The sequence below is a fragment of the Mirounga angustirostris genome, unplaced genomic scaffold (genome assembly GCF_029215605.1).
Source record: "Mirounga angustirostris isolate CCGP_5_RB_7025 unplaced genomic scaffold, mMirAng1.0.hap1 SCAF_9, whole genome shotgun sequence".
NCBI classification, from domain to species: Eukaryota; Metazoa; Chordata; class Mammalia; order Carnivora; family Phocidae; genus Mirounga; species Mirounga angustirostris.
This window is the reverse complement of record NW_026991717.1, coordinates 143515940-143539666: the sequence shown is the minus strand read 5'-3', so window position 1 is coordinate 143539666 and position 23727 is coordinate 143515940. Positions and strand designations below refer to the sequence as shown.

General features: G+C 58.8%; 1 protein-coding gene across 13 annotated transcripts in view; it reads left to right on the top strand.

The window, feature by feature from the left end:
• The first annotated feature begins 7348 nt into the window (after positions 1-7348).
• The window catches only part of BRF1 (BRF1 RNA polymerase III transcription initiation factor subunit), a 57187-nt gene continuing 40808 nt past the window's right edge, over positions 7349-23727 (top strand). For 2 of the 13 annotated variants that reach the window (XR_010405348.1, XM_064571714.1), the window contains exons 1-2: positions 7350-7606; positions 14900-14980. Coding sequence is in view for 7 of the 13 variants with exons in the window: in XM_064571714.1 (XP_064427784.1) it covers positions 7423-7606; positions 14900-14980 (265 nt within the window). In the remaining 6 variants the exon portion in view is untranslated. Of the gene's footprint in view, positions 7607-13485; positions 13543-14899; positions 14981-15923; positions 16205-22385; positions 22493-22564; positions 22687-23727 lie in introns of those variants that run through there. The other 11 variants (XR_010405347.1, XM_064571704.1, XM_064571707.1 and 8 more) reach the window with 9 other exon arrangements.

Genomic DNA, 23727 nt, shown 5'->3' with positions numbered 1-23727 from the left:
AGAGGTGGGGTGGCTGTGCTGGGCCTGGACGTGGGAATGAGTGCCCTGGCCCTCAGCTCCCTTGGAGGAGGACAGACTGAGCCCCACCAAGCCTCACGGTGAGGGAGGTGTGTTCTGAGCTGTCTGCAAACAAAACTACTGTCTGTAGGCTATTGGTTGTTCCCCCTAGTGCACCCCACAACGCTAGGATTGGGGTGCCATCACCCCTATTATGCAGATGGGAGAGGGCAGCTTGGAGAACTGGCCATGGCCACGTACCGGGTGGAAAGGCGAGGTGATGGGAACCTTAGGATTGGTCTCTGAGCTGGAGGGGTGGCCTCTCGTGGTCTGGAACCTGGCCCTGGGGTTGTCCAGGGCAGGGGGATAGTGTCCCGGACTGCAGGTGCAGGATGAAATGGGAAGATGGGGTCTGTGCAGGGGTTGGTTGCTTTGTGTATCAAAGGAGAGCTCAGGCTGTTTGCTGTCTCGAGGAATGAGCTGACCCTGGGTCTGCACGGCCACAAGACATCAAAGCATCATAAAATATAGAAAATGAAAGCAACAGCATGATGAATACAGAAACCACGAGGAGTGGGCAGTTTGCAGAGCCTCTCGTTCCCCTGGCCCTGGAACCCCCTGGCCAGGCTGCTTCTCAGGCCCAGAGGTAAGGAAACCCTTTCTGCTTCGTCTCCTGGTTGCCTCAGCTTAGATTAAAGCTGGTGTCCTTCCAGTCTGACGGCCACACTGCTTTCTGGGGTCCCCTGTAATAGCCATGCCCTGAGCCCCCAGCCTGGGCCCGGCCTGTCTGCTCGTGTGTTCCTGGAGTCAGAGAGAGCAGGAGGAAACCCAGGGCCCTTTTCATGGTTGACTGGAGAGCATGGCTTGTCCTTCCCGGGCCTGACTTCCGCTCCCTAACCTGCTCACACGGGTGCCCTTGTGGGTGCTCGGGGGCGGGCATAGTGCCCTCCGTCTCCCCGCGCTTGGCTCTTTGAGCTTGTCAGTACACGTAGTCCGTCCTAGGTGTTTAGTGAGTATCTTCTGTGTGCTTGCTGCAGGGGGTCCCCCAGCGGGCCTGACAGGTGTCCCTGGAAAGCAGCTTCCCTACATCCTCGCTCCACACCGGCTCAGTTCTTTGTACCCTCCCTCCACCTTGGGGTGGCTCACTCAGCTCTGTGGTCCCTCTGAGCAAAGGCTTCTTGGCCCAGGAGCACCTGGGGGGCTCAGTCAGTTAAGCATCTGCCTTCGGCTCAGGTCATGATCCCAGGGTCCTGGGATCGAGTCCAGCATCGGGCTCCCTGATCTGGGGGGAGTCTGCTTCTCCCTCTCCCTCTGCAGCTCCCCCTGCTTGTGCTCGCTCTCACACTCACTCTCTCTCTCTCAAATGAATAAATGAAATGGTTTTTTGTTTTTTTAAAAAAGGCTTCTTGGCCCTGACAGCACCCACTTCTCCCCATCACCCAAACCAGCCACACACTTCAAACCTCTTGCCCTCCTGGGTGCTGTCATCCCCACCCCCTGCCCCTTTGTTTAAGGAAACCCCCCGGCTCGGATGCGGCACCCAGGGGGGCCCCGGGGCCTCTGCACGCATCTGCCTCTGGGAGCTTCCCCGCAAGCCCTTCTGGTGTACTGGGTGAGAACAGGATTCAGCAGCCACGTGGATCCAGTCTGGATTCCACTTTGTCTCCTGTTGGCTGTGTGATTTGGGACTGTCACCCCTCAGATTCTCAGGGGGTCCACTATGAAATGCAGATAACGGGATCTGCAGCAGTGTTGCCACGAGGACTGAATGCAGCCGTGCACGGGGAGAGTAGCATGCCTAGCGGAAGCAGTCCCAGAGAGAGATTTGAGTAACCCCCAGATCCCATTCCCCAAATAAACAACGGGTTTCCAAATAAGCCTTGGGTCCCAGAAGAAATCGAGAGCGGAATTAGAAAGAATTTCAGATTGAACGAAATGAAAACCGAACACATCGAAGTTTGTGGGATTCTGCTAAAGTAGCACTCAGAGGCGGACGTCCAGCCCAGAAGGCTTGTGTCACAGAGGAAGGGAACTGTGTCGATGAGCTGTCTCCCCTACAAAACCAGGCAGAAAAAGAACTAATTAAACCCCACTTAAGCAGAGGGGAGGGTAGAATAAATGCCAGAGTAGAAATCAATGAAATAGAAAACAGAAAAACAATAACAGAAAATCAATAAACCCAGTATGCTTCTTGGAGAGGGCCAGTAACATCGATACACCTCCGGACTGATCAGGAGAACAGACAAAAGACAAAAATGGCCAATTCCAGAGTCACGGACGCAAGGGGCAGGAGGAAACAGTTTGCTCATTGTGTTGATTGTGGTGATGGGCACTTACCAAACTTACCAAATACCCCCTGGGCCAAAGAAGAAACCAGAAGGGAAACGCATCAAATTATACACTTTATTATGTGTGGTTACTACATACCTGTTATATCTCAACAAAGCTGTAAACAAAACCCAAAAGCATTTTGGGGAGAAATTTAGAAAGACCTAAATAAAAGGCAAGGGGTGGGGGGAAGGCAAGCAGAGGTATGGGAAGTCTCACGGAAGGTGGAGGTCAAGCCTTGCCCTGCAGGGGCCTGGGTCCCTGGTGACTCCTCGGACTCGGGGTTTGGCCCTAAAAGGCAATGCCTGCAAACAAGAAAACAGAGCACCCTCACAAAGCCTGAAATAAAGCTTGGAATCCTATCAATGCCTGATTGTATCAAGGAGTGGGCCCCACCCTATTTGACTGACAGAATAAAAATGAATTGTCTCTATGGGCGCCTGGGTGGCTCAGATGGTTAAGCGTCTGCCTTCGGCTCAGGTCATGATCCCAGCGTCCTGGGATCGAGTCCCGCAGTGGGCTCCCTGCTCCTTGGGAGCCTGCTTCTCCCTCTGCCTCTCTCTCTGTCTCTCATGAATAAATAAATAAAAATCTTTAAAAAAAAAAATGAATTGTCTCTGAATAGCAAAGACATCTCCCACAGCCTCAAGATTTTCCATCAGGGTGATCATCATTTATCCCAAAACGATCAGGTGTGCCAGGAAACAGGGTCCCACGAACCAAGAATAAACAGTCGACATGAACCCACAGGTCACCGGATAAGAGAATAACTGCAATGAACCTTAAAACGTGATTAATGTGTGCAAGAAAACAAATGGAAAAAAGGGAGAATTTCATCAGGGAATTGACGTCTAAAGAGAAAGTACCAGATGGATGTTTGAGAATTGAAATCATCAAGTCAACAACCAAATAGATGGTTTTAACAGATTACAGAGAGCAGAAGAGGGGATTTTGGGAGTGGAGACTGGGTGAGCAGAAAATACCCAGGGGGAAGGGCAGAGGGCAAACAAGGAGTAAAGATAGAGAGCGGAGTGCCCGAGGCGTGTAGGACACAGCTAACGGAGCCTGGGTGTAGCTTGGAGTCTGGGTATCGCTGCCGTCCCAGAAGCAGAGGGCTGACCCAGGACGGCGCAGAAGCAATATTTGAACGATAATGGCCAAGAATTAAAAAAAAAAAAAAAGATGAAAGACAAAAAACATAGATTCAAGGCACTCTGTGAATTTTAATTAGCATAAATACAAAGAAAATACATGTAGGAACATCCTCATAAAACTGCTGAAAATCAAAATTTGAAAGCATGCAGGAAAAATTAGTACATTATCCTCAGGGTGCAACAGAAAGAGACAACGCAGAATTTTTCAACAGAAATGATGGGAGCAGGAAGACAATGGAAGGATGTCTTGAAAATGCTGAATGGTAAGGACCACCAACCTTCAAATCCGTATGGGGGGCTGGCTACTGCGGCTGGCCCCCCTCCCCTGGCCCGTGGCCCAGCGGCTCCCTGGCGCTCCACCTGACCCCACACTGCGGGGACGCCCCCTGTGCCCCCTCACCGTCCCCCGCCTCAGGGCTGTGCATCCTGGGCCTGCGAGGTCTGCAGCCAGGCCCCAGAGGGTGGGCTCCCTTCCAGATGCCCCCCATTCCTCTCCCTGCTCCTAAGAGCTCCCCGCAGGAGGCCTCTCGGGGTCAGTGGGGCCCCTCTCTCTGGAGGCCCACTGCTCCCATTCCGGGGCTCCCGCTGATGGGGAGTCCCACTCCACACTGGGGACGGCGTCCTCTCTGCAGGTGCTCAGGACAGGTGCTTCCCGGGCTCCGCGGCTGCCCTCTTGCGCTCGTCCTGATGCTCTGTCCCCTTAGCTTAGCGTCTGTGTGTCCTTGCGTGGGTGAGTATTTCCCTCCTGCGCCCGCCCCAGTGTGTCCCGTCCACACTGGCCCTCCCCTCCCAGGAGCCTGCAGCGCCCGGCGTGGCTGAGTCAGAGTGACTGCAACCTGACGGGAGACCTGAGCCACAACCGCCCGCTAGGCTCTCCCGGATCCCTGGCCTGAGAAATGGTGCACGTGACAGATGTTTGTCGTTTTAAGCCATCAAGCTTTGTGGTAATTAGTCAGGCAGCAACCAGTAATTAATATACGGCCTCGAGGGTGTGCATAGTCTGCACTCCCAGATGCTCCCCTGGGGTCTTCGTGGGGAACGCCCACGTGCTGGGGGCCCACAAACCCAAGGCTCACCCTCAACAGCCTCAGTTTCCGAAGCAAGAGAGGTGTACAAAATCCCCTCTGGTTTCAACCACTGACGATGCAGCAGTGGGAGAGACTGTCTCAGGTAAGTGAATCTCAGCTACACTGAGGAGAAAGAGGGGACGCTTGTGGAAGGCTCTATGTGAGGTGATTTGTGTATGTTTTGCAAACACTCAGAACCACTGCTTATGAGGAGTAGAAAACCCGCTTGGGAAACTTAGCTACGCTCTCGCACTTGATTCCATCAGGCTCAGTCTTGTTTTGACTACCAGTGCTGAAGCTACTTGGAATTTATTTTTAGAGCAGTTGAGGTTGGGGCTCAATTTACCCTCTTCCTACTCTACATGGAAGAGAATGCAATAGCCCTGAAGGGCCTGTCTTTTCCTTAGTGGCTTGCGGCCCCTAAATTTTTGTGTGCAGTTGGGTTTGTTTGTGGACTGCTGGTTTTATTCCACTGTGTCCATTTGTTTGTCCCTGTGCAAATGTCACGTGGATTTAATGCCTGTCATTTGATATACTATTTTGATATACAAAAGGGCAATTTTCCTCTCCTTCCCTTTTTTTTTTATTTGAAAATTGTCTTGACTATGCCTGTGAATGGTCTCTTCCAGATGACTTTGGGAATCAGCTTTTCAAGTTATTTGAAAATCTGGTTGACATTTTGATTGGGATTAAACCAACTTTACAAACGGACTCAGGAGCGGCTTATGCGTTTGCCACTTGGCTTCCAAGCGGGAAAGGGGCGTTTTCTGTGGGAGTTTGAGCTGCGGCCGAGTCCTACAGCAGAACTTCAGAGTGTTTAAAAACTGGTCCTGGGGCGCCTGGGTGGCTCAGTTGTTGAGCGTCTTTCTTCGGCTCAGGTCATGGTCCCAGGGTCCTGGGATCGAGCCCCACATCAGGCTCCCTGCTCAGCGGGAAGCCTGCTTCTCCCTCTCCCACTCCCCTGCTTGTGTTCCCTCTCTCGCTGTGTCTCTCTCTGTCAAATAAATAAATAGATAAATAAAAATCTTAAAAACACACACACACAAAAATTGTGGTCCTAGGGCACCTGGGTGGCTCAGTCGTTAAGCATCTGCCTTCGGCTCAGGTCATGATCCCGGGGTCCTGGGATCGAGCCCCGCATCGGGCTCTCTGCTTGGCAGGAGGCCTGCTTCTCCCTCTCCCACTCCCCCTGCTTGTGTTCCCTCTCTCGCTGTGTCTCTCTCTGTCAAATAAATAACTAAAAATCTTAAAAAAACACACACACACAAAAACTGTGGTCCTGGGGCGCCTGGGTGGCTCAGTCGTTGAGCGTCTGCCTTCGGCTCAGGTCACGGTCCCAGGGTCCTGGGATCAAGCCCCGCATCGGGCTCCCTGCTCCCCGGGAAACCTGCTTCTCCCTCTCCCACTCCCCCTGCTTGTGTTCCCTCTCTCGCTGTGTCTCTCGCTGTCAAATAAATAAAATCTTTTTAAAAAATTAAAAAAAAAATAAAAACTGTGGCCCTATTCTCAGGGACGCATGGGTGTTGACGGGTGTTGCGGTGACTGCGAATGGCACCTGCAGATATTGGCGGGCGTGCGCGGGTGGGCGGCGCGGAAACGTCACTGTCAAAGGTAACATAGTTGCACGCGTAAGTGTCAGGAAGTGGGGACTTCTGCGGGGACTCGACAGGGGCCGGGGGGCGCAGGCGGCCGGGCCCCATCGGGCGGAAGCCGGGGAGCGGGGGCGAACCGCGAGGCGGGCCTGCGAGCTCCAGGGAAGGGGCGGGCGCCCGGGCGGGGGCCTCGGCTCCCCACCAGCGCGGCGGGGCCCGCCCCGGCCCCGCCCCCGGCCCCGCCCCTCGTCCCGTCTCCGGCGGCGCGCCCCACCCAGAGCCCCGCCCAGCGCCCCGGCCCCGCCCCCGCCCCTCGTCCCGTCTCCGGCGGCGCTCCCCACCCAGAGCCCCGCCCAGCGCCCCGGCCCCGCCCACGGCCCCTCGTCCCGTCTCCGGCGGCCCTCCCAACCCAAAGCCCCGCCCAGCGCCCCGCCCCCGCCCACGGCCCCTCGTCCCGTCTCCGGCGGCGCGCCCCACCTAAGCCCCGCCCCCGCCGTGGCCCCCCCGCTCTCCCCACCCAAAGCCCCGCCCAGCGCCCCGCCCCCGCCCCCGGCCCCTCGTCCCGTCTCCGGCGGCGCGCCCCACCCAGAGCCCCGCCCAGCGCCCCGGCCCCGCCCACGGCCCCTCGTCCCGTCTCCGGCGGCGCTCCCCACCCAGAGCCCCGCCCAGCGCCCCGGCCCCGCCCACGGCCCCTCGTCCCGTCTCCGGCGGCGCTCCCCACCCAGAGCCCCGCCCACCGCCCCGGCCCCGCCCACGGCCCCTCGTCCCGTCTCCGGCGGCGCGCCCACCTAAGCCCCGCCCCCCGCCGTGGCCCCGCCCCCGCCGTGCCCCCCCCCGCGCTCCCCACCCAAAGCCCCGCCCAGCGCCCCGCCCCCGCCCACGGCCCCTCGTCCCGTCTCCGGCGGCGCGCCCCACCCAGAGCCCCGCCCCCGCCGTGGCCCCGCCCCGCGCTCCCCCCCGAGCCCCGCCCGCCGCCGACGCCTGCGCGCGGCGGGCGAGGCCTACCGGTTGGCGGTCCTGAGGTGCGGGGAGGCGTCCGCGCGCGGGGGCTGCGGGTTCGAGTCCTCGCGGCCGCGCCGCGGCCCCTGTGGCCGTCCCCGACGCGCGGGCGCCGCCGTTGAGGGCGGCGCGGCCGCGGCGTGCGCGGCGAATCTGCCGCTGCGAATCGGCGGGCCGGCGGCGGGCCCGGCGGCGGCGGCGGCGGCGGCGGCGGCGGCGGCCTCGCGAGAGTCGGGCGGGCGGGCCGGGCCGGCGGGCGGAGGAGCGCGCGCGGGCGCCGCCGGCATGACGGGCCGCGTGTGCCGCGGCTGCGGCGGCACGGACATCGAGCTGGACGCGGCGCGCGGCGACGCCGTGTGCACCGGCTGCGGCTCGGTGCTCGAGGACAACATCATCGTGTCCGAGGTGCAGTTCGTGGAGAACAGCGGCGGCGGCTCGTCGGCCGTGGGCCAGTTCGTGTCGCTGGACGGTGGGTCGCGCGCGGCCGGGGCGCTGGTCGCGGGGCCGCGGGGCCGCGGGGCGGGCGGGCGGGCGGGGAGGTCGGCGCGAGCTGGCGCGGCGCGGGACCGTGGCGCACCGCTGGGGCCCGGCCGGGTCGCGCCCCCCGGGCACGGAGGCACAGGGCCGGAGGGCGCCGCGCGGGGGTCGCCCTGCGGCGGGCGGGGACCCGGCTGCAAGCCGCGCGCGCCGGCGGCTGCCGGTTGCCGCGCGAGGCAGTTCGGGGCCGCGCTTACCTGTTCGCTGCGGGAGGCCTTGAGGCAGATCGGGGCGCTTCCTGTCGGGGCGTCGCGCTGTTTGCGAGTGGGGTCGGCTTCGCTTCTTCCCTTCGCTCCTCTCGCCTCGCCCGCCCGGACGTGCTCGCCTGGCTCCCGGTCTTGGAAGCACGGGCTTCCCCCTGAGCGTGCTCGGTAGCCGCAGGCTTTGGGTCCAGAGAGTCGAGGACGTTCCCCTTCTGCTGCCGGTCTGTTGAGTTGGCTTTTTTAAGGTTTTATTTATTTATTTGAGAGACTGAATGAGAGAGAGAGAGAGCACGAGAGGGAGGAGGGTCAGAGGGAGAAGCAGACCCCCCGCCGAGCAGGGAGCCCGACGCGGGACTCGATCCCGGGACTCCAGGACCATGACCTGAGCCGAAGGCAGTCGCCTGACCGACTGAGCCACCCAGTCACCCGGGAGGCAGTTACTTTTCTTTTCTTTCTTTCTTTCTTTTTTTTTTTTTTTAAGATTTATTTATTTATTTATTTGAGAGAGCGAGAATGAGAGAGAGAGAGCGAGCACATGAGAGGGGGGAGGATCAGAGGGAGAAGCAGACTCCGCCGAGCAGGGAGCCCGACGCGGGACTCGATCCCGGGACTCCAGGACCATGACCTGAGCCGAAGGCAGTCGCCTGACCGACTGAGCCACCCAGGCGTCCTAGTTTGTTGAGTTTTTATCGTGAGTGGCCGTTGGATTTTGTGAAAGGCTTTTTCTCCTCAACTGACACGGTCGTGGTTTTCTTCTTTCGTCTGTGTGGCTCATTTTCAAATGTTGAGCCTGCCTTTCCTTCTGGGGTGGACCCACTTGATGGTGGACTATCACTCTTGTATGTGTGGCTGGGTTAAATGTGCTAACATTTGGTTGAGGATGCTTCTGCGGAGTGCGGGTGTGTCTTTGCTTTGATAGGGACGTGCTGCATCTCACGGAAGGACTCGGGAAATGCTCCCTTCCCTTATCTACTCATTTATTTTTTGGGAAGAGGCTGTGGAGGATTGGTGTTATTTCTTCCTTGAATCTTTGGTGGAATTCACCAGTGTAGCCATCTGGGCCTAGAGGGTTTTTTTCCCAGAACGTTTTTAACTAGATTCAGTATCTTTAATAGTTGTAGGCTATTGTGATATTTTAGGTTACCCTTTTCCCCGTGGGTGAAGTTGTGGTTTTGAGGATTTGGTCCATTTGATCTAAGTTACCCTTTTGATGTCTGCAAGGTCTCTAGTGATGCCCTGTTTTCCCGTCACACTCTTCCTTTCACGTCTTCGCTCTTCTTCTCTCTGTCTCTCTTGCTGGAAGTTTATCACTTTAGTTGATCTTAGCAAAGATCCGGCCTTGGGTCTGGTTGGCCTCTCTCTCCCCATCATCTCTGATGCAGGGCACACGTCTTCGTGCTCTTCTGGGGCGACTTCTTGGGCTGCCGGGTGGAGGCTCCACAGTGCTGTGTTGTGGGTTTGTCAATGTGGCCAAACTGTCCCTTGAGTCACTGGAAAGAGAGTAAGGACAACAGGAAGAACAGATGGTTGTAGGAGCCGATGCTTAGGGTTTCCCGTGGAAAGGCGCTGTGCTGAGCGCACCCCTCACCTGATGACCGCCTGCCCCCACTGCAGTTGGGGAAGCAGGTTGCAGAGGAGAGGGACACCCCGAGAGTCCTGGACGTGAGCGATGTGCTCCCACCTGTGTGCAGTGAAGTCGGTCACAGAGCCAGGTGCGGTGGGAAGGCGTGATTTCACGGGTGTGAAGACCTTTCCCCAGCCCAGCCTGGCTCTGTCCTCTGGGCTTGTTCTCTGGAGGGCCTGCGGGGAAGTGCTGCAGACGTGCGGTGGGTTCTTAGCCCCCAGCCTGGGGGCGCCTCTGTCGGCCTCCTGCTCCCTCCCCTGCGTCAGGGCAGTGCTCACACGGGCTGTTGACTTGGGTTACTCCAGCGCCCCCGGCAGAGGTGCATGCCAGCTGGCTCTTCTCGGGTCCTCCTTCACTCCAGCCTCGCCCTGAAAGCTGAGCTTGCTCCCTCAGCTGCCCTCATCTGGGGCCCACGGTCACCATCTTTCCAAAGCACTCTTTCTTGTTCCTTGAGAACTGCATATGGACAGTTAGCTTAGGGGTGTACTTGCGACTCTGTAAATGAGATGCCGGGGCCGTGTGGCCAGAGGCCCTGCCTGTGTGGGCTCCTGACCGTCCAGGGGTCTTCCCTGGTGAGCACCCATTGTGCGCCAGGCCTGGCCTTTAGGGCCAAGGAGCTCTGGTCCCCGATTCCCTGGAAGATGTTCCGGACCAGCAAAGTGTGAGGCTGGCATCCAGTGGTGGTGGCGTGAGTGGTCCTGGGGACATCCGGGCCGTGGAAGGCCATGGAAGGCAGCCAGCCGAGAGGAGGGATGGGTGTGTGATTTCGGCACGCAGCTTGGTGTGGCCAGAATGGCAAGTCAGTGGGCAAAGCTGGACTGGCTGGGGCCCTAGTGGGCCCTGAGGAAGGATCCTGCCACTCCCCTAGGGAGGGGCTCACCCAAGTGTGGTGGGGACTGGAGAGCAGGGTTTCCCAGCAGGGTACGTGTGAGTGTCTTGTGCCATGTGTCCACCCTGAGGGCCTCAGAGCCGGCAGCTCTTCCCCTGGGCGTCCCCTCTGCCGTTGATGGTGCCCACCCCCCTGTGGGCCTCCCCCTGGAGTTGTCAGCACAGCTCCCATGACACGCAGCCTGGAGGCAGAGGGAGCTCCGGCACCAGGCAGCCTGTGGTTCCTGCTCCCCTGGGGTCCTCCCCCCTCTCTGCCGGGGAGCACTTGCCATGGTTTCCATAATCACGGCTTGTCATGGCTGCAGATTGGTCTTTTAAGTGAAGACGTCTGTGAGCACTGTCGTCACAGGTAGGAGTGGTGAAGTACTTGCCGCACGTTTGTGTGGGATGAGCTCTCCCCAGCCATAAAACAGTGAGAAAGGTTTGCGGCCCCCAGCCCCGGACGGGACGGGGAGGGCCCCCAGGACGGGGAGCCGCTCTTGCTTGCTAAAGAATGGTGGGACCTGCACCACCTGCCTAGCCTGTGCCCTGCCCTTGGGGGCTCTCCCAGGCACAGCCCCCTGTGTCTTAGGCCTCTGAGCACAGGATGGTGTCCTGGCCGAGCTCTGGTCCCAGAGGTGGAAGATTCTGCAGCTCTGCTGCTGTCCTGTGGCCCCTCAAAGCCCCAGTGAGTTCCTGGCCAGAGTGCCTGTTCTCAGGAAATGTGGGCTGGACTCTGTGCCAGGGGCACAGGGTGAGACAGGGCTGCTCTTTCTAAGGTGTCATTTGCAGCTTTTTTCATCTACCACGCCCCGTGCTGCATGGTTTCCGAAATCAGAATTGTAATCCCCACGAAAGAGGCTCTTTGGGAGCTGCGCCGGGTGGAAAGGAGTCTCCGGTGCTGCCCCGCTTAGCTCCCTGTGTCACGACAGATCCGTGTTCCACAGCACTCACCGTGGCCTGGTCCGGGGTCTCTCGGGAGCCCCAGAGGGGCTTGTGTCCATGTGGGGGCTCCGGCTGCAAGACCTCTCTGGAGAAGGGCCTGCACGGCAGCGACAGAGACCCTCCCTTTAAGTCAGATTCGTAGGACTTCTTTTTTTTTTTTTTTAAGATTTTTATTTATTTATTTGAGAGAGAATGAGAGAGAGCACGAGAGGGAAGAGGGTCAGAGGGAGAAGCAGACCCCCTGCCGAGCAGGGAGCCCGATGTGGAACTCGATCCCGGGACTCCAGGATCATGACCTGAGCCGAAGGCAGTCGCCCAACCGACTGAGCCACCCAGGCGCCCGATTCGTAGGACTTCTTGAAGGTCGTGCTTGCCCATGTTGGGGGAGCTTGTGGGTGAAACGGGAACAGATGTGTGCAGGGCCTTCCTGGGGTGCCAAGGCCCCTCAGCCGGCCTCCTTCTCCCTGGTGCTGAGGTGTTGGTGTTGCTGGCTTTGGTCCCCGTGCTCACAGTGGCCAGGCTTGCGGCGGCCCCTCGGGGTCCAGGGTCAGCCGTCCGGGGTCTGCTGCCGGCCACGAGGGGGCGCTCTTGGCCTGGTCGTAGTTCACCCTTAGTCCAGCTTGTTGTGGGTTTTTGTTGCAGGAGCTCGTCACAGGAAGTTTCTAATGTTTTTAGAAGTTGAGGGGATAGTGTGAAGGGGGTCTGAAGGCCAAGAATGTCCTCCGTTGGCAGTGGTCATTCAGCTTTCCTTCATGCTTCAGGAGACGTTGGCCTCCTGGTCTTACGGGGCCCTTTTTAGGCTCTCCACGTGTGCATTCCAGATTTTTTTTTTTTTTTAAGATTTTATTTATCTATTTTTTAGAGAGCGAGCGAGAGAGAAACAGCATGAGAGGGGAGAGGGTCAGAGGGAGAAGCAGGCTCCCCGCTGAGCAGGGAGCCAGATGCGAGACTCGATCCCAGGACCCTGGGATCATGACCCGAGCCGAAGGCAGACGCTTAACCATCTGAGCCACCCAGGCGCCCCTGCATTCCAGATTTTATCTCTTGTAACCAAACCCCGGTGGGTGGTGTTTGCTGAGTAACAGAATCTGCCTCAGTTTGGCAAAAGCCGGCTTGGACCCCAGCCCCTTGCTGCAGAGAAGTGAGTCTACGAGGGGACAGGGTCCCAGTGTCTCCTGGGGGCCCCTGATGCCCTGAGGCCATGCACAGGGAGCTCAGAGAGCACGGGGCAGGTGTGTGCACGCGAGCGTGTGCACGTGTGAACGGGGGTCAGGAGATCGTCCCCAGGAAGGGTGGCTGGGTCCACCTCAGGGAGAGGCAGGGGAGGACAGCACAGGAACAGGAAGTAGAAGTCTTGGAAGTTCAGCGAGGGGGGTGGGGGTCCTGGGGGGGCGACCTCTGGCAGCTTTGCGAGATTTCGAGGAATAAGGAGATTGCATTTAATACTCAACCAGAACGAAGTTCCATTCTTCTTCATTTTCTTCTTTAAATATTTTATTTGAGGGCAAGAGAGCACAAGCAGGGGGAGGGACAGAGGCAGAGGGAGAAGCAGGCTTCCCGCTGAGCAGGGAGCCAACGCAGGGCTCGATCCCAGGACCCCGGGATCGTGACCTGAGCCGAAGGCAGACGCTTAACTGACTGAGCCACCCAGGCGCCCCCATTATCCTTTTTCTAATGCAGTAGTCCAATTATTTATTAAAAGTACGCATCCATTTTAATTAAGACAACATGGCAGCTTTTCTCTTTTCCTAAATTAAAAGTCGGGGGCTGCTGGCTAAGCCTAAACATGCTAAGATGTGGCTCTCAGGGTCAGGTGCTAAGAGTGAGTGGGCCTTCCTCAGTGGTTCTTGTATGAAAAGATTGCAAATGTAAAGATCCTCAAGTTGTAAAAAGCCACCGCCACCCAAACTGGAGGGTCGGAGATGCAAAGCCCTGATCTCAGCCCCGCGAGCCTGTGCTGGGCTCTACGGAGCTGCCAGGTGGCACGCTGGTGATTTTGGAAGCCCCTTGGTGCCCGTCCAGGTGGATGAATCTCCTCTGGGCCCTGCAGCTCTCCAGCCCCAGTATGCCCTGCCTGGCCCTCTCCAGCCCCTTGAGGATGCGCTGCTGGCCCCGCTCCCTCCCCATGCTCTGTGACCAGCTTTCAAGGACATGAAGTCTGCGGCGGTGGCTGGTTGGGGCAGCAGAAGAAACCAGCCCTCCCGGTGACAGCAAATCCGTCCCCGGCTGGTGAGTGACGCCTGTCCTGGGCACCGTGCTCTACCGGAGGAGGCCACCGGGCTGGTCCTGAGGCCACGGTAACCACGGTAACCACGGAGGAGGCAGCAGAGGATGCTGCCCGGCTGGGGCCTCGGCCCTCCCAGGCCCCTCTGCTCCGCCGCCATGGTGCGAGGTCTGGGTGCTGGGCCCCCCGGGCAGCTGGCTCCCGGCTCTGCGCCCGGCCCTGCTCCCGGCCAGCCCACCGCAGCCCGTGGCCCAGCGGCTGCCCAGTGGCTGTCCACCAGTTGCTCTTTTCCACGTTCTCTTGGCTTATCTTACTTCCTTTCGTTGCCGGCTAAACTTGGGAACCATTTTGCTGAGATGTTTAAGGAATCTCGTGAGTGTTGGTTTGGGGTTTGCGGGAGGTCGTGCTTGTTCTGCGCTGTCTGTGCTGCCGGCCGCCCATGGGTGACACTGAGGTGCCCGCTGGCCCCGGATGTGGGCCATGTGCTTTCCCTGGGGGCCTGTTCCCAGGCGTGGTCTGGGTTCCTATTTCATTGTCGCACGGGTCCCGGTCCATCCTGCAGGCCTGACGTCCTGTGGCTGAGGCTGTGGGGGTGCCCCCGACTGCACAAGCCTCTAATCCTTCGGTGCCCTTGCTCACAAACACACTGGCCCGTGGGATGGGCGGCACTTCCCAGCTCCGCTGCCTTTTCTGGGCCACCCGAGCATTCTTTGGCTTCGGTGGTGGGGCTTATAAGCCCGGCAAGCAATCCAGACGTCCACCAGGCTGTTTTCGAAGGGTAGCAGGGCAGAAGTCTCAGTCCCAGTGCCTCGCAGAGCAGAGTGCATGGCACTTCCTGGGGCATCTCAGCACTGGTGGGAGATCCCAGGCAGAGCGCCTGCAGGTCTGGCTGTGGCCTCCCTTGGGGACGGGGCTCCCTAGGCTGCTGTTCTGTGGGTGGGCAGCACACAGGTGGCTGGAGGTGTGAGTGCGTCCTGTAGGCCAGCTGGCTCACAGGCTCTGGGCCGCAGGACAGGTGCTGTTGACCAGCGGCCACCGTGCAGGTGTAACTCCTGTGCCTGGGCTAGGCCCGGGCACGCAGAGGGCCCCTGGGGATGCTGCAGTTTGCAGGTGAACTGTGCTCTCTCTGGCGGCCACGCGGCAGTGTGAACTGTGGACGCGGTTAGAGAGGCCTCACGTGCACTGGCCAGAGGGAGGGGAGGTTTGCCGGTTGCTAAGAATGGCAGGGGGAGGCCCCAGTTCTCCAGCCATGAACGCGATCCCACTGTATCCGTGCTTCAGATACACCCCAGGCGCTGAAGGTCTGCTGGTATGGCTCTTTCCTGCCGAGTTTTGACTAATCAGTCTGATTTGTTTTTCTAGGTGCCGGCAAAACCCCAACCCTGGGCGGCGGCTTCCATGTGAACCTGGGAAAGGAGTCAAGAGCACAGACCCTGCAGAACGGTATTCCCCATGGCGGGGGCTCTGGATGAGGGCAACTTTTGGGGGTGAAGGGCAGGAGTGGGCGGCCTGCAGCGACCCCTGGCCAGCGCTTTCCGAACCGTGTTGAACAGGAGTGTCTTACTCCTGACTTCTGGGGAAAGCGTCCAGTCTCGCACCATTAAGGGGGACGTTGGCTGTGATCAGCTCAGGCAGGAACATGTTCTGCCAGCCCCTCTCAGACGTTTGCATGAGGCCACTCTCAGGAATGTCAGGCCGTGGAAGAGTCCTCCCAATGCGCTGCATTCCCTGGCTCTGTGGTCTTTATGGTGGACCTCGGAGATGCTGCGGGTTCCGTCCAGACCACTGCAGTAAAGTGAGTCACATGGACTGTTTGGTTTCCCAGAGCATTCCAAAGTTATGTTTACACCACCCTGTAGTCTCTTACATGTGCAACAGCATCGTGTCTAAAAAGTCAGTGTTCAGAGCTTAATGAAAAAAGCCGCATTGCTAACCGCGCTCACGGTCGTCCGAGCTCTCGGCCAGGCACGGCCTGTCTGCAGGAGGAGGGTCTGGCCCCCACGGTGCCAGCCGCTGACTGGGCAGGGGGTGGGGGCTGGAGGCTGGGGTGCCCGCGGCAATTTCTTAACACAAGACAAGGATGTTTGCCGCACCGATGGGCTCCTCCTTTCACGAACGGTTTCTCTGTGGCAGGCGATGCTGTGCGCCAGCATTGTACCCACAGGAGAACTTCTTCCCAAGTGGGAGTCGGTCCTCAAACCTGCTGCTGCGAGATGGAGGCAGTTCTTGGGAGAGTCCGGTCCTTCGCTGTCCCGGCAGCCATCTCCACGGCGTCTCCAGCAGGAGCAGTTTCCATCTCGAGAATGCACGTTCTTTGCTCACCCAGAAGAGGCCTCTCCTCCTCCTTTCGGGTTTTATCGTGAGATTGCAGCAGTCAGTCCCATCTTCTGGCCCCGCTTCTGATCCCGGGCCTCTCGCTGTGCCCAGCACATGGGCGGTGACGTCCCCCACTCAAGACTTGAACCCCTCAGCGTCACCCGCGGGGGCTGGAATCCACTTCCTCCAGACCCCTGCGGACGGTCTGAGCTCTTCCCATGAGTGCGAATGTTCTTAATGGCGTCTAGAAGGGTGAATCCCTTTCAGGACGTTTCCGTTTACTTTGCCCAGGCCCATCGGAGGAGTCACTCTGTGTGGTAGTCACAGCCTTACGATGTGCGTTTCTTGAGGGTAAGACTTAAAACTCGAACTGACCCTGGGCCCCTGGGCTGTGGGCGGCTGGTGAGGTAGCAGGTGTGCGCACTGCACTAATCTCGTGGTACGTGTGGGTCAGAGCTCTTGGGCGCCAGGTGCAGCGCCCCCGAGCAGTAAGGTTCGGAAGGAAACCTTTTTTTCTGAGCAGCAGGTCTCAACCCTGGGCTGAAAATACTCAGGAGACCATGTTGTCATCAGACGTGCTGTCGTCGAGGCTTCGTCCTTCCGTTTATGGAGCAGGGGCAGAGCAGATTTAGCGGGATTTTGAGGGCCCCGCATTCTCGGGCCGGTAAATGAGCGTTGGCTCCCGCTTAGTCGCCAGCTGCTCGCCGCTACCGGGAGGCTCGGCCTGGCCTCCGGAGCTTTGCAGACGCCCTGAGCTCGCCTCTCGAGCTGCGGGCGCCCTAGACGGCACCTCCTTCGGGTGGGAGGCCGGTGCGGCCGCGCTGCAGGCCGGCTGCTGAGTGCAGCCGCCTTCCCCGGCGAGCCTCGCGCGGCCTCGGAGAACGCGCTCAGCTTCTCCCCCGCTCAGCTTCTCCCCCGCTCAGCTTCTCCCGCGGCGCGGCTGCTTCACCTCGCACGCGCACCTTATGGAGCCGGCTTCTTTCCTCCGCCGCCGGCTCCGGACTTCCCTTGCGCAGGCTCCCGCCCTCTCGGCCTCCCCGGGACTGCAGAGCCGGGGCCTGGCTCTGGACCAGGCTTGGGCTGCAGGGAACACGGTGGTGGCCGGTTGGACCTTCCATCCCGACCACGCCGACTTTCTCCGGGTCCGCGCGAGGGCTGCTCCGCTGTCTCACCGTTCGTGCGCTCACTGGGGTGGCACTTCCCATTTCCTTCAAGAACGAGGCCTTTGCATCCACAGCTTGGCTCCCTGGCTGGCGCAAGAGGCCAAGGTTTCGGCCTCTCCCGCCTTCCACGCGCCTTCCTCTCTCCGCTGACTCATTTCTAGCTTTGATTTAAGGTGAGAGCCAGGCGGCTCTTCCTTTCACTCGAGCCCTTAGAGACCACTGTAGGGTTATTAGCTGGCCTAATTCCAATATTGCTGTGTCTCAGGGACAAGGGAGGCTCGAGGAGGGGGGGGGGGGAGAGGAGGGAAGGCCTGGGGGGGGGTGGAGGGCAGTCAGGACACACAGGACATTGATTAAGTTCACGGTCTTCTGTGGGCATGGTTCGCGGCGGCCAGAAGCAGTTACAACAGGACCATCAGAGATCACTGGTCGCAGATCACTGTAACGGATAAAACAATAAGAAAAATTTGAAATATCGAGAATTACCAAAATGTGACAGAGACACGAAGTGAGCAAGTGCGGTTGGAAAGTGGCGCCCCCAGACTTGCTGGAGGACGCAGGGGGTGCTGGGAGGCTTCCGTCTGTGAGAAGCATAGTGTCTGCGCAGAGCAAACAAGGTGCACCTGTTCCCACCTGCCAGGAAGGCGCCCGGGCGGACTGTCGCCCTCGGGGACCCTCCGTCCACGGCCTTGGGCTTGTGGTTAGCACATCAGACTGTGCGTTTCCGTTGTGCTTCTTCCTTTGACCCGTGGGTTACGAATAGTGTGGTTCGTTCTCATTACAGATCATACCGTGTGCAGCAGGACCTCCGTCCTTTGAAACGGTGGAGGCTTGCCTTATGGTCCAGCACATGGTCACGTCTGGGCCACCGGGCCCTTGAAAGGAGCATTTTTCTGCACACGGTCTGTACGTGTCACTCAGGTCAGGTTTCCTCGTGATGCTCGCTGAGTTGGTTCTGCTCGTTCTTTCTCTGGAGGGCACGTGAAAACCCCCAGGGTGACTATGCGTCCTCCCCGTAGTTTGGTCAGGCTTTTGTTTGACCAGTTTGAAGACCGTGTTCTTGGTGCGTGCACACGCGGACTTGTTCCTGGCAGGCAGCCGACCCTCTGTTGGAGGAGCGCTCTGCCCTTGACCCCCTCGGTGCCGGCCCAGCCCCACCAACTAACTTCCTTCCAACTGCTGTGGCCACACTGTGCTCTTTCTTTGTGTCTGACCCGAAGATCTTCTGCACGTGAAGAACCGTTTCCCGGTGGAGAACTTGCATTTCTAAAAACCGGCAGGCTGTGTTTACTAGGGTAGTGCACACGTGTGGCAGTAAAACTGCAGGCTGATAATGAGGACAGAGCAGTCCGTCCTGTTAGAAATAGTGACCTCTTGGTTCAGTGAAGGGGAACTCGCCGCATCCCCCCAGTGGGGCGTCAGTGAGGGCTGAGGCCGACGTATTGGGGAAGCGCTAGGCGGCCCTAGGAGCCTGCAGTCCTGAGAGGACCCTCGCCTGTTGTCCCCTGCAGACCGTTCTGCAGGGCTCCTGCCCGGGGACGGCGGCCTGGGGCCTGCAGGAGGGCCGGCTGCCCCTCCGCCCAGCTGGGCAGGCGTCCCCTCCTGCCACTGTCAGCATCCGGTCTTTGCCCAGGTCGGGGCTGTGGGGCAGAAGGAGGCCGGCGGGTCCGGTCCCTGGCTCTCTTGGCTTTGACCAGAGCCGTCCGCATGGCGCTTGGGGCCCAGCGTGGTCCTCGCTTGGCAGTGAGCCCGCACTGTGTTGACCTCTTGTCCTCAGAGATCTTCCTATCCTCTGTGCTGGCAAGTTTCTGCCGATTTTACCTCCTTCCTGCCATTTTCTGTAGCTCTTGGGGCAGATTCCAGCAGGTCTTGCGCACGTCGTCTGAGGTGTAGTCGGCACATCTCTGATGTGTGGTGCGCTGACCGCCCTGGAGATGTGCGTCTGTGGGCGTCTCCACTGGGCAGAGTCCCGCCCGCTGCCCCACCTGCCGGGTTTGGGTGCAGTCCGGGAGCAGAGCTTCCCTCGTTGCGGGTGTGTTATGGGCTGCTTGCCGTTCTCAGGAAACGGGAAGGCCGGGAGGTGAGCAGACTGACGGCTTCTATGGTCGTGGTCGAGACTCACGCTCGCGCGGGGTTTGCCGTCTCCCGGCCTCCCTCCTGAATGGCGCTGGCGCCCACACCTTTCCTGGGTCCGTCTCTGGTTCTGTTGGGAGTGCACTCCGGCTGTGGTTCATGGGCAGGTCGGCGAGGCAGACCCCACGGGCCCCTTGTCCGCGCTCTGGGTGCGTGTGGAGGGGCCCCGCGGGCACCCCACAGAAGACAGGAGCTGGCGATCCGGGGCCACCAGCAGGGAAGGTGACTGCTGGGCTGAGTGTTGACCTCTCTCATCATCTTTCCTAACTGGGTCCTTTTGGGGTTTTCCCTCTGTCTTGGAGTTGGGACGCGCCACTGGGCTGAAGCTTTCTGCATTGGCTTGATGAGCCCTTTTATTGGGGAGACATTTCTGTACTATTCTTTCTGTGTGTCTGTTTCTCTTGGTAACACCTACATAGAGGAAGGTGCATAAAATGCGCTGACCTTAAGTGAACTGCTTGGTAAACGTGCACGAATGACGTGTGCCTCGCAGATCAGGGAGCTTCTTGAGCCCAGGAAGCCGCTCGGCACTGGGATCGTGCCGTGTGGGGACTTGGTCGTGTGGATGCACCGCTTGGTCTGTCTGTCTGGGGGTGTCTGGGGCTTCCCTTCCGGCCACGCCCGTGCACCACGTCCTTCGTCCTTCGGTGGTGGCTGCCGGTGGGCATGTGCCCGAGGCGGCGCCCGGGGCGGCGGGGGTGCGCTCGTCTGAGTGTGGTTGTGCCGCTCGCCCGCCCTCCAGTGGCCGCCGGGGTGCAGGGGCCACGGCGGTCCTCGGCGTCTGTCGGCCCCGCACCCACGGCGGTTTCGCTTGCTTTGCAGCGAGTGACGGCGCCGGCCGCCAGTGTGTCCTTGGCCGTCGGGAGAGCCGTCCTTGGGAGGCGCCTGCCCGTTGTGTCTTTCCATGGGCGTTTGAGAAGCTGAGCTGCTGTTTTGTTACCGCTTGGGTTGATGTTTTCACACATCCTGGGTTCGAGTCCTTGCTTGAGTACACACAGTGTGAGTCCTTTTCCCAGTTGATGGCTTGGCTTCTCACTCTCTTGTCTCTTGATGAAGAGAAGTTTCTCAATTTTAATGAAGTCCCAGTAGGTTGTTTTTATGGTTAGGGAGTTTCGTGACTTAAGAATTTCTTGTCTGTCCCAAGATCTGAAGACACTCTCCTGTGTTTTCACCCAGAAGCTTTGCTGTTTCTCGTGCGCGTTCAGGTTTGGGATCTACCTCAAACCAATTTTGTGCAGATGGTGTGAGGTGGCGGCTGAGGTTTACATTTCTCAGTGTGGACGTCCTGGTGCCCCTTCCATCAGCAAGACCGTCCTTTCCTCGGGACGCTGAACTGGTCCGTTTGTCCCAAGTGACCGTACGTGGGAGAGTCAAGCCAGCTCTGCTGTGACACCAAGAGTCCGTGGTGTCTCCGGAACCACGCCCCGTGGGTCTGTGTGTGCTGAGGCTGGTGCGTTCTCGCAGAAACCCCACGTGAAGTCCTCAGCTCTGTCCCCCTTCACCATGGTCTCGGCTTCTCTGGCTCCCTTGTGTGCAGAGCGCTAGAATCCGCTCGTTGGTCTCCATGGGGAGCTTGCCCGGAGCTTGGTTGGGATTGATTCCGTGGACTCTGTGGATCGGTAGGTGGAGAGCGGCTGCATTGACTCGGAAGTGTGGTCATCGTAGTGGCTGCCACACTCGGCAGCCTGGTGATCTCTGATCCATCACTCCTCCTCCCTTCCCCTTCTTTGCGCCCCGCTCATTTCCAGGGCTCTGCGCGGGCTCCTGCCGTGGGGCTGCTCTCCCCAGGCCGACGGGGGGCGGGGGTGACCGTGCGTGTCCTCGGCTGGCTCCTGACCTTGATGTGACAGTGGCCACCGGCGTGTTGTCAGCAAGCACGGTGTGTCTGTTGAGTGATTATGTCGCTTTCTCTTCATCTTGTTACTGCGGTGAATTGCCCTGATTTTATGAATGTTATGCTCCCCTCGCACTTATGGGAGAAGCCCCGCGGGGCCACGGGCACTGGGTGCCGTCTGCACGGACGCCAGTGTCCTCCTGGACCTGTGGGAGGACGCGAAGCCGTCTGGGCCTTTGCCTGGGCCTTCAGTTTTCTTTCTCACACTTAAAGATGAAAGATGCAGTTTCTTTGATGGGTTGCTTTTTCATAGGGTTTTGGTGAAGCAGTTAGATTTTCTCTTCCCTTCTTGTCAGTTTTGATGAGACGTCCTTTTCGGATTGATAGGAGTAATTCCGACTCAGACTGTCATCGGGGTCGTTCATAACCCTCTTTCTGTGCTCCTGGGTCTCCTGATTTTGGGGAGACGGCCTTTCTTCATTCCTGACCTTGGTAAGCTGTGCTTTCTCCCCGTTTCCTTACTTGACCTTGCATTAATCTTTGCAGAGCGTCGGCTCGTGGGTCTTCTGTCCTGTTTGTCTCCTTCTTGACGGGAGTCTTCTCTCCGTTACTCCCTCCCTCCGACATCTTCAGTTCCCTGTTCTTTTTCAGCTTCTTAACGTGGAAGATTTGGTCACTTTTTCAAGGCTTCTCTTTTTGATGTTTGCAGTTACCTTGTTACAAGCGTTGCTCCGGCTGGAACCCACGAGGTTAGAGATAGCTGTTTCTCCTTTTTGTTCTGCGGGCTTTTTCAAGTTTTATTTTGAACTACCTCTGGTCTCCCAGCAGAGTTGCAGAGACAGCTCCCTGAGCGTGCCCTCCACCAGCTTCCCTAGGGCAGACATCGCCCTGGCCACAGGGTTGCTGCGAGCCGCCTCGCCGTCCTTGGCCTCCTCCCGTCTGCGACCGTCTCTCCCAGCCTGCACACACTCGAACAGTCCTGGCCTTGGGAGTCCGCCGTGGATTTGGGGTGATCCCTTGTCTTTGCCCCACGGAGGGTGTACCCGGGCTCCCGTGGCTTGGCACTGGTGACCCAGGCCTGGCGTGCTGCCACGTTCCTCCCTTTCCCAGCTGTGCTCCTTAGAGACCAGTCCCTGAGGCCGGCCCACACACGGACGGGAGAGCTGTGGCTGCACCAGGGGGCGAAGCCATGGGCAGATGGGCCGCGCTTCTCTTCCAAGTGTGGCACGGCCCCCGCGCTGCCCTGCTGCCCGCCTTCCTTCCGCAGCGCAGTGCTCACGCCTGTGGCCCGCCCCCAGTTCTGTGTGGGTGTAGAGTCCTTGCTCTGCAGGACTGCTGTTTCCCCCTGTGGCGTCCGCTGTCCTTATGCTGTGTCCTTGTTCTTTCTGATAACCTCCTGCAGGAGTCTGCGCCCCGTCTGGAGGGAGAGGTCTCTCGAGCCAGCTGCGAGCCTCCCCCGTGGACCCCGCCGGCAGCCGCTCTTCCTCCACCCCCGAGCCCACTGTCAAGGTCTTTATCTGTGTCTGCTCGGACGTTTGGTTCATTTTGAGTTTTGTTTTGTTTTACTTTGTTTTTAAGTAGGCTCCACGCCCAGCCTGGGGCTTGAACTCACGACCCTGAGATCAAGACTTGAGCTGAGATCAAGTGTTGGACACTCAACTGACTGAGCCACCAGGAGCCCCTAATTTTGAGTTTTAAAAAAAGTTGAGTGATCATATTTTTAGTTGTTAAGGGCTGTATCTTTTTAATTATAGCCTCTTGATACATTTCTTTTTTTTTTAAAGATTTTATTTATCTATTTGGCAGAGAGGATGGGAGAGAGCACACCAGTAGGGTGAAGGGCAGAGGGACAAGCAGACTTCCCGCCGAGCAGGGAGCCTCATGCGGGGCTCATCCCAGGACCCCGGGATCATGACCTGAGCCGAAGGCAGACGCTTAACCTGAGCCACCGAGGCGCCCCAGATTTTATTTATTTATTTGAGAGAGAGGAGAGAGCGCGAGCAGGGGGAGGAGCAGAGGGAGAGGGAGAAGCAGACTCCCCCCTGATCAGGGAGCCCGATGCAGGACTCGATCCCAGGACCCCGGGATCATGACCTGAGCCGAAGGAAGATGCTTAACTGACTGAGCCACCCAGGCGCCCCTCTCCTGATACATTTCTGTGGATTGATATCTTTTCTGATATTCTGGAGGATGTCACGGGCTTTGAAAGCTATTTTCCGTTACCAGTCTGCTCGTGGAGCCTGGTGTTTCTCTTCCCTTTCGTTGCCCTTCCCCACGGAGGTCGCTGATTCTCGGTGTCTGTTCTCACTTCTGCAAAGGGGCTTCTGTCGCGGGTGCCCCTGGAGCTGGTCACAGGAGTCGCCGTGACGCGTGGCCCTGCTGGGGCACCCGTGTCCGCTGCACTGGCCTGACCTTGGGACCGGCTGGCGTCACCAAGGTTCTCCTGGTCTGGGGGCCGTGGGGGGGTGTCCTGTGGACGGAGGGCCTGAGACTCGAGCAGTTCTGACTGAGACCCTTCTTTTGCATGTTCCTGGGGCACTCGCCCGGCCCTGGCCCTGCGCTGGGTTCATTTTCTTGCTCTCCCGGCCGTTGCCACTGGCTTGAACGGAAAGACGGGCCTAATTTTCACAAAATGCCAAAATGTGTAAGGCAACTATGTGCTAGTGTGTTTACTTTTAGCATTCATTTTTTGGGAGGAAGCCTAAGGAGAATAAGCTATGGTTAGTTGACTGGGAATTGGTTTT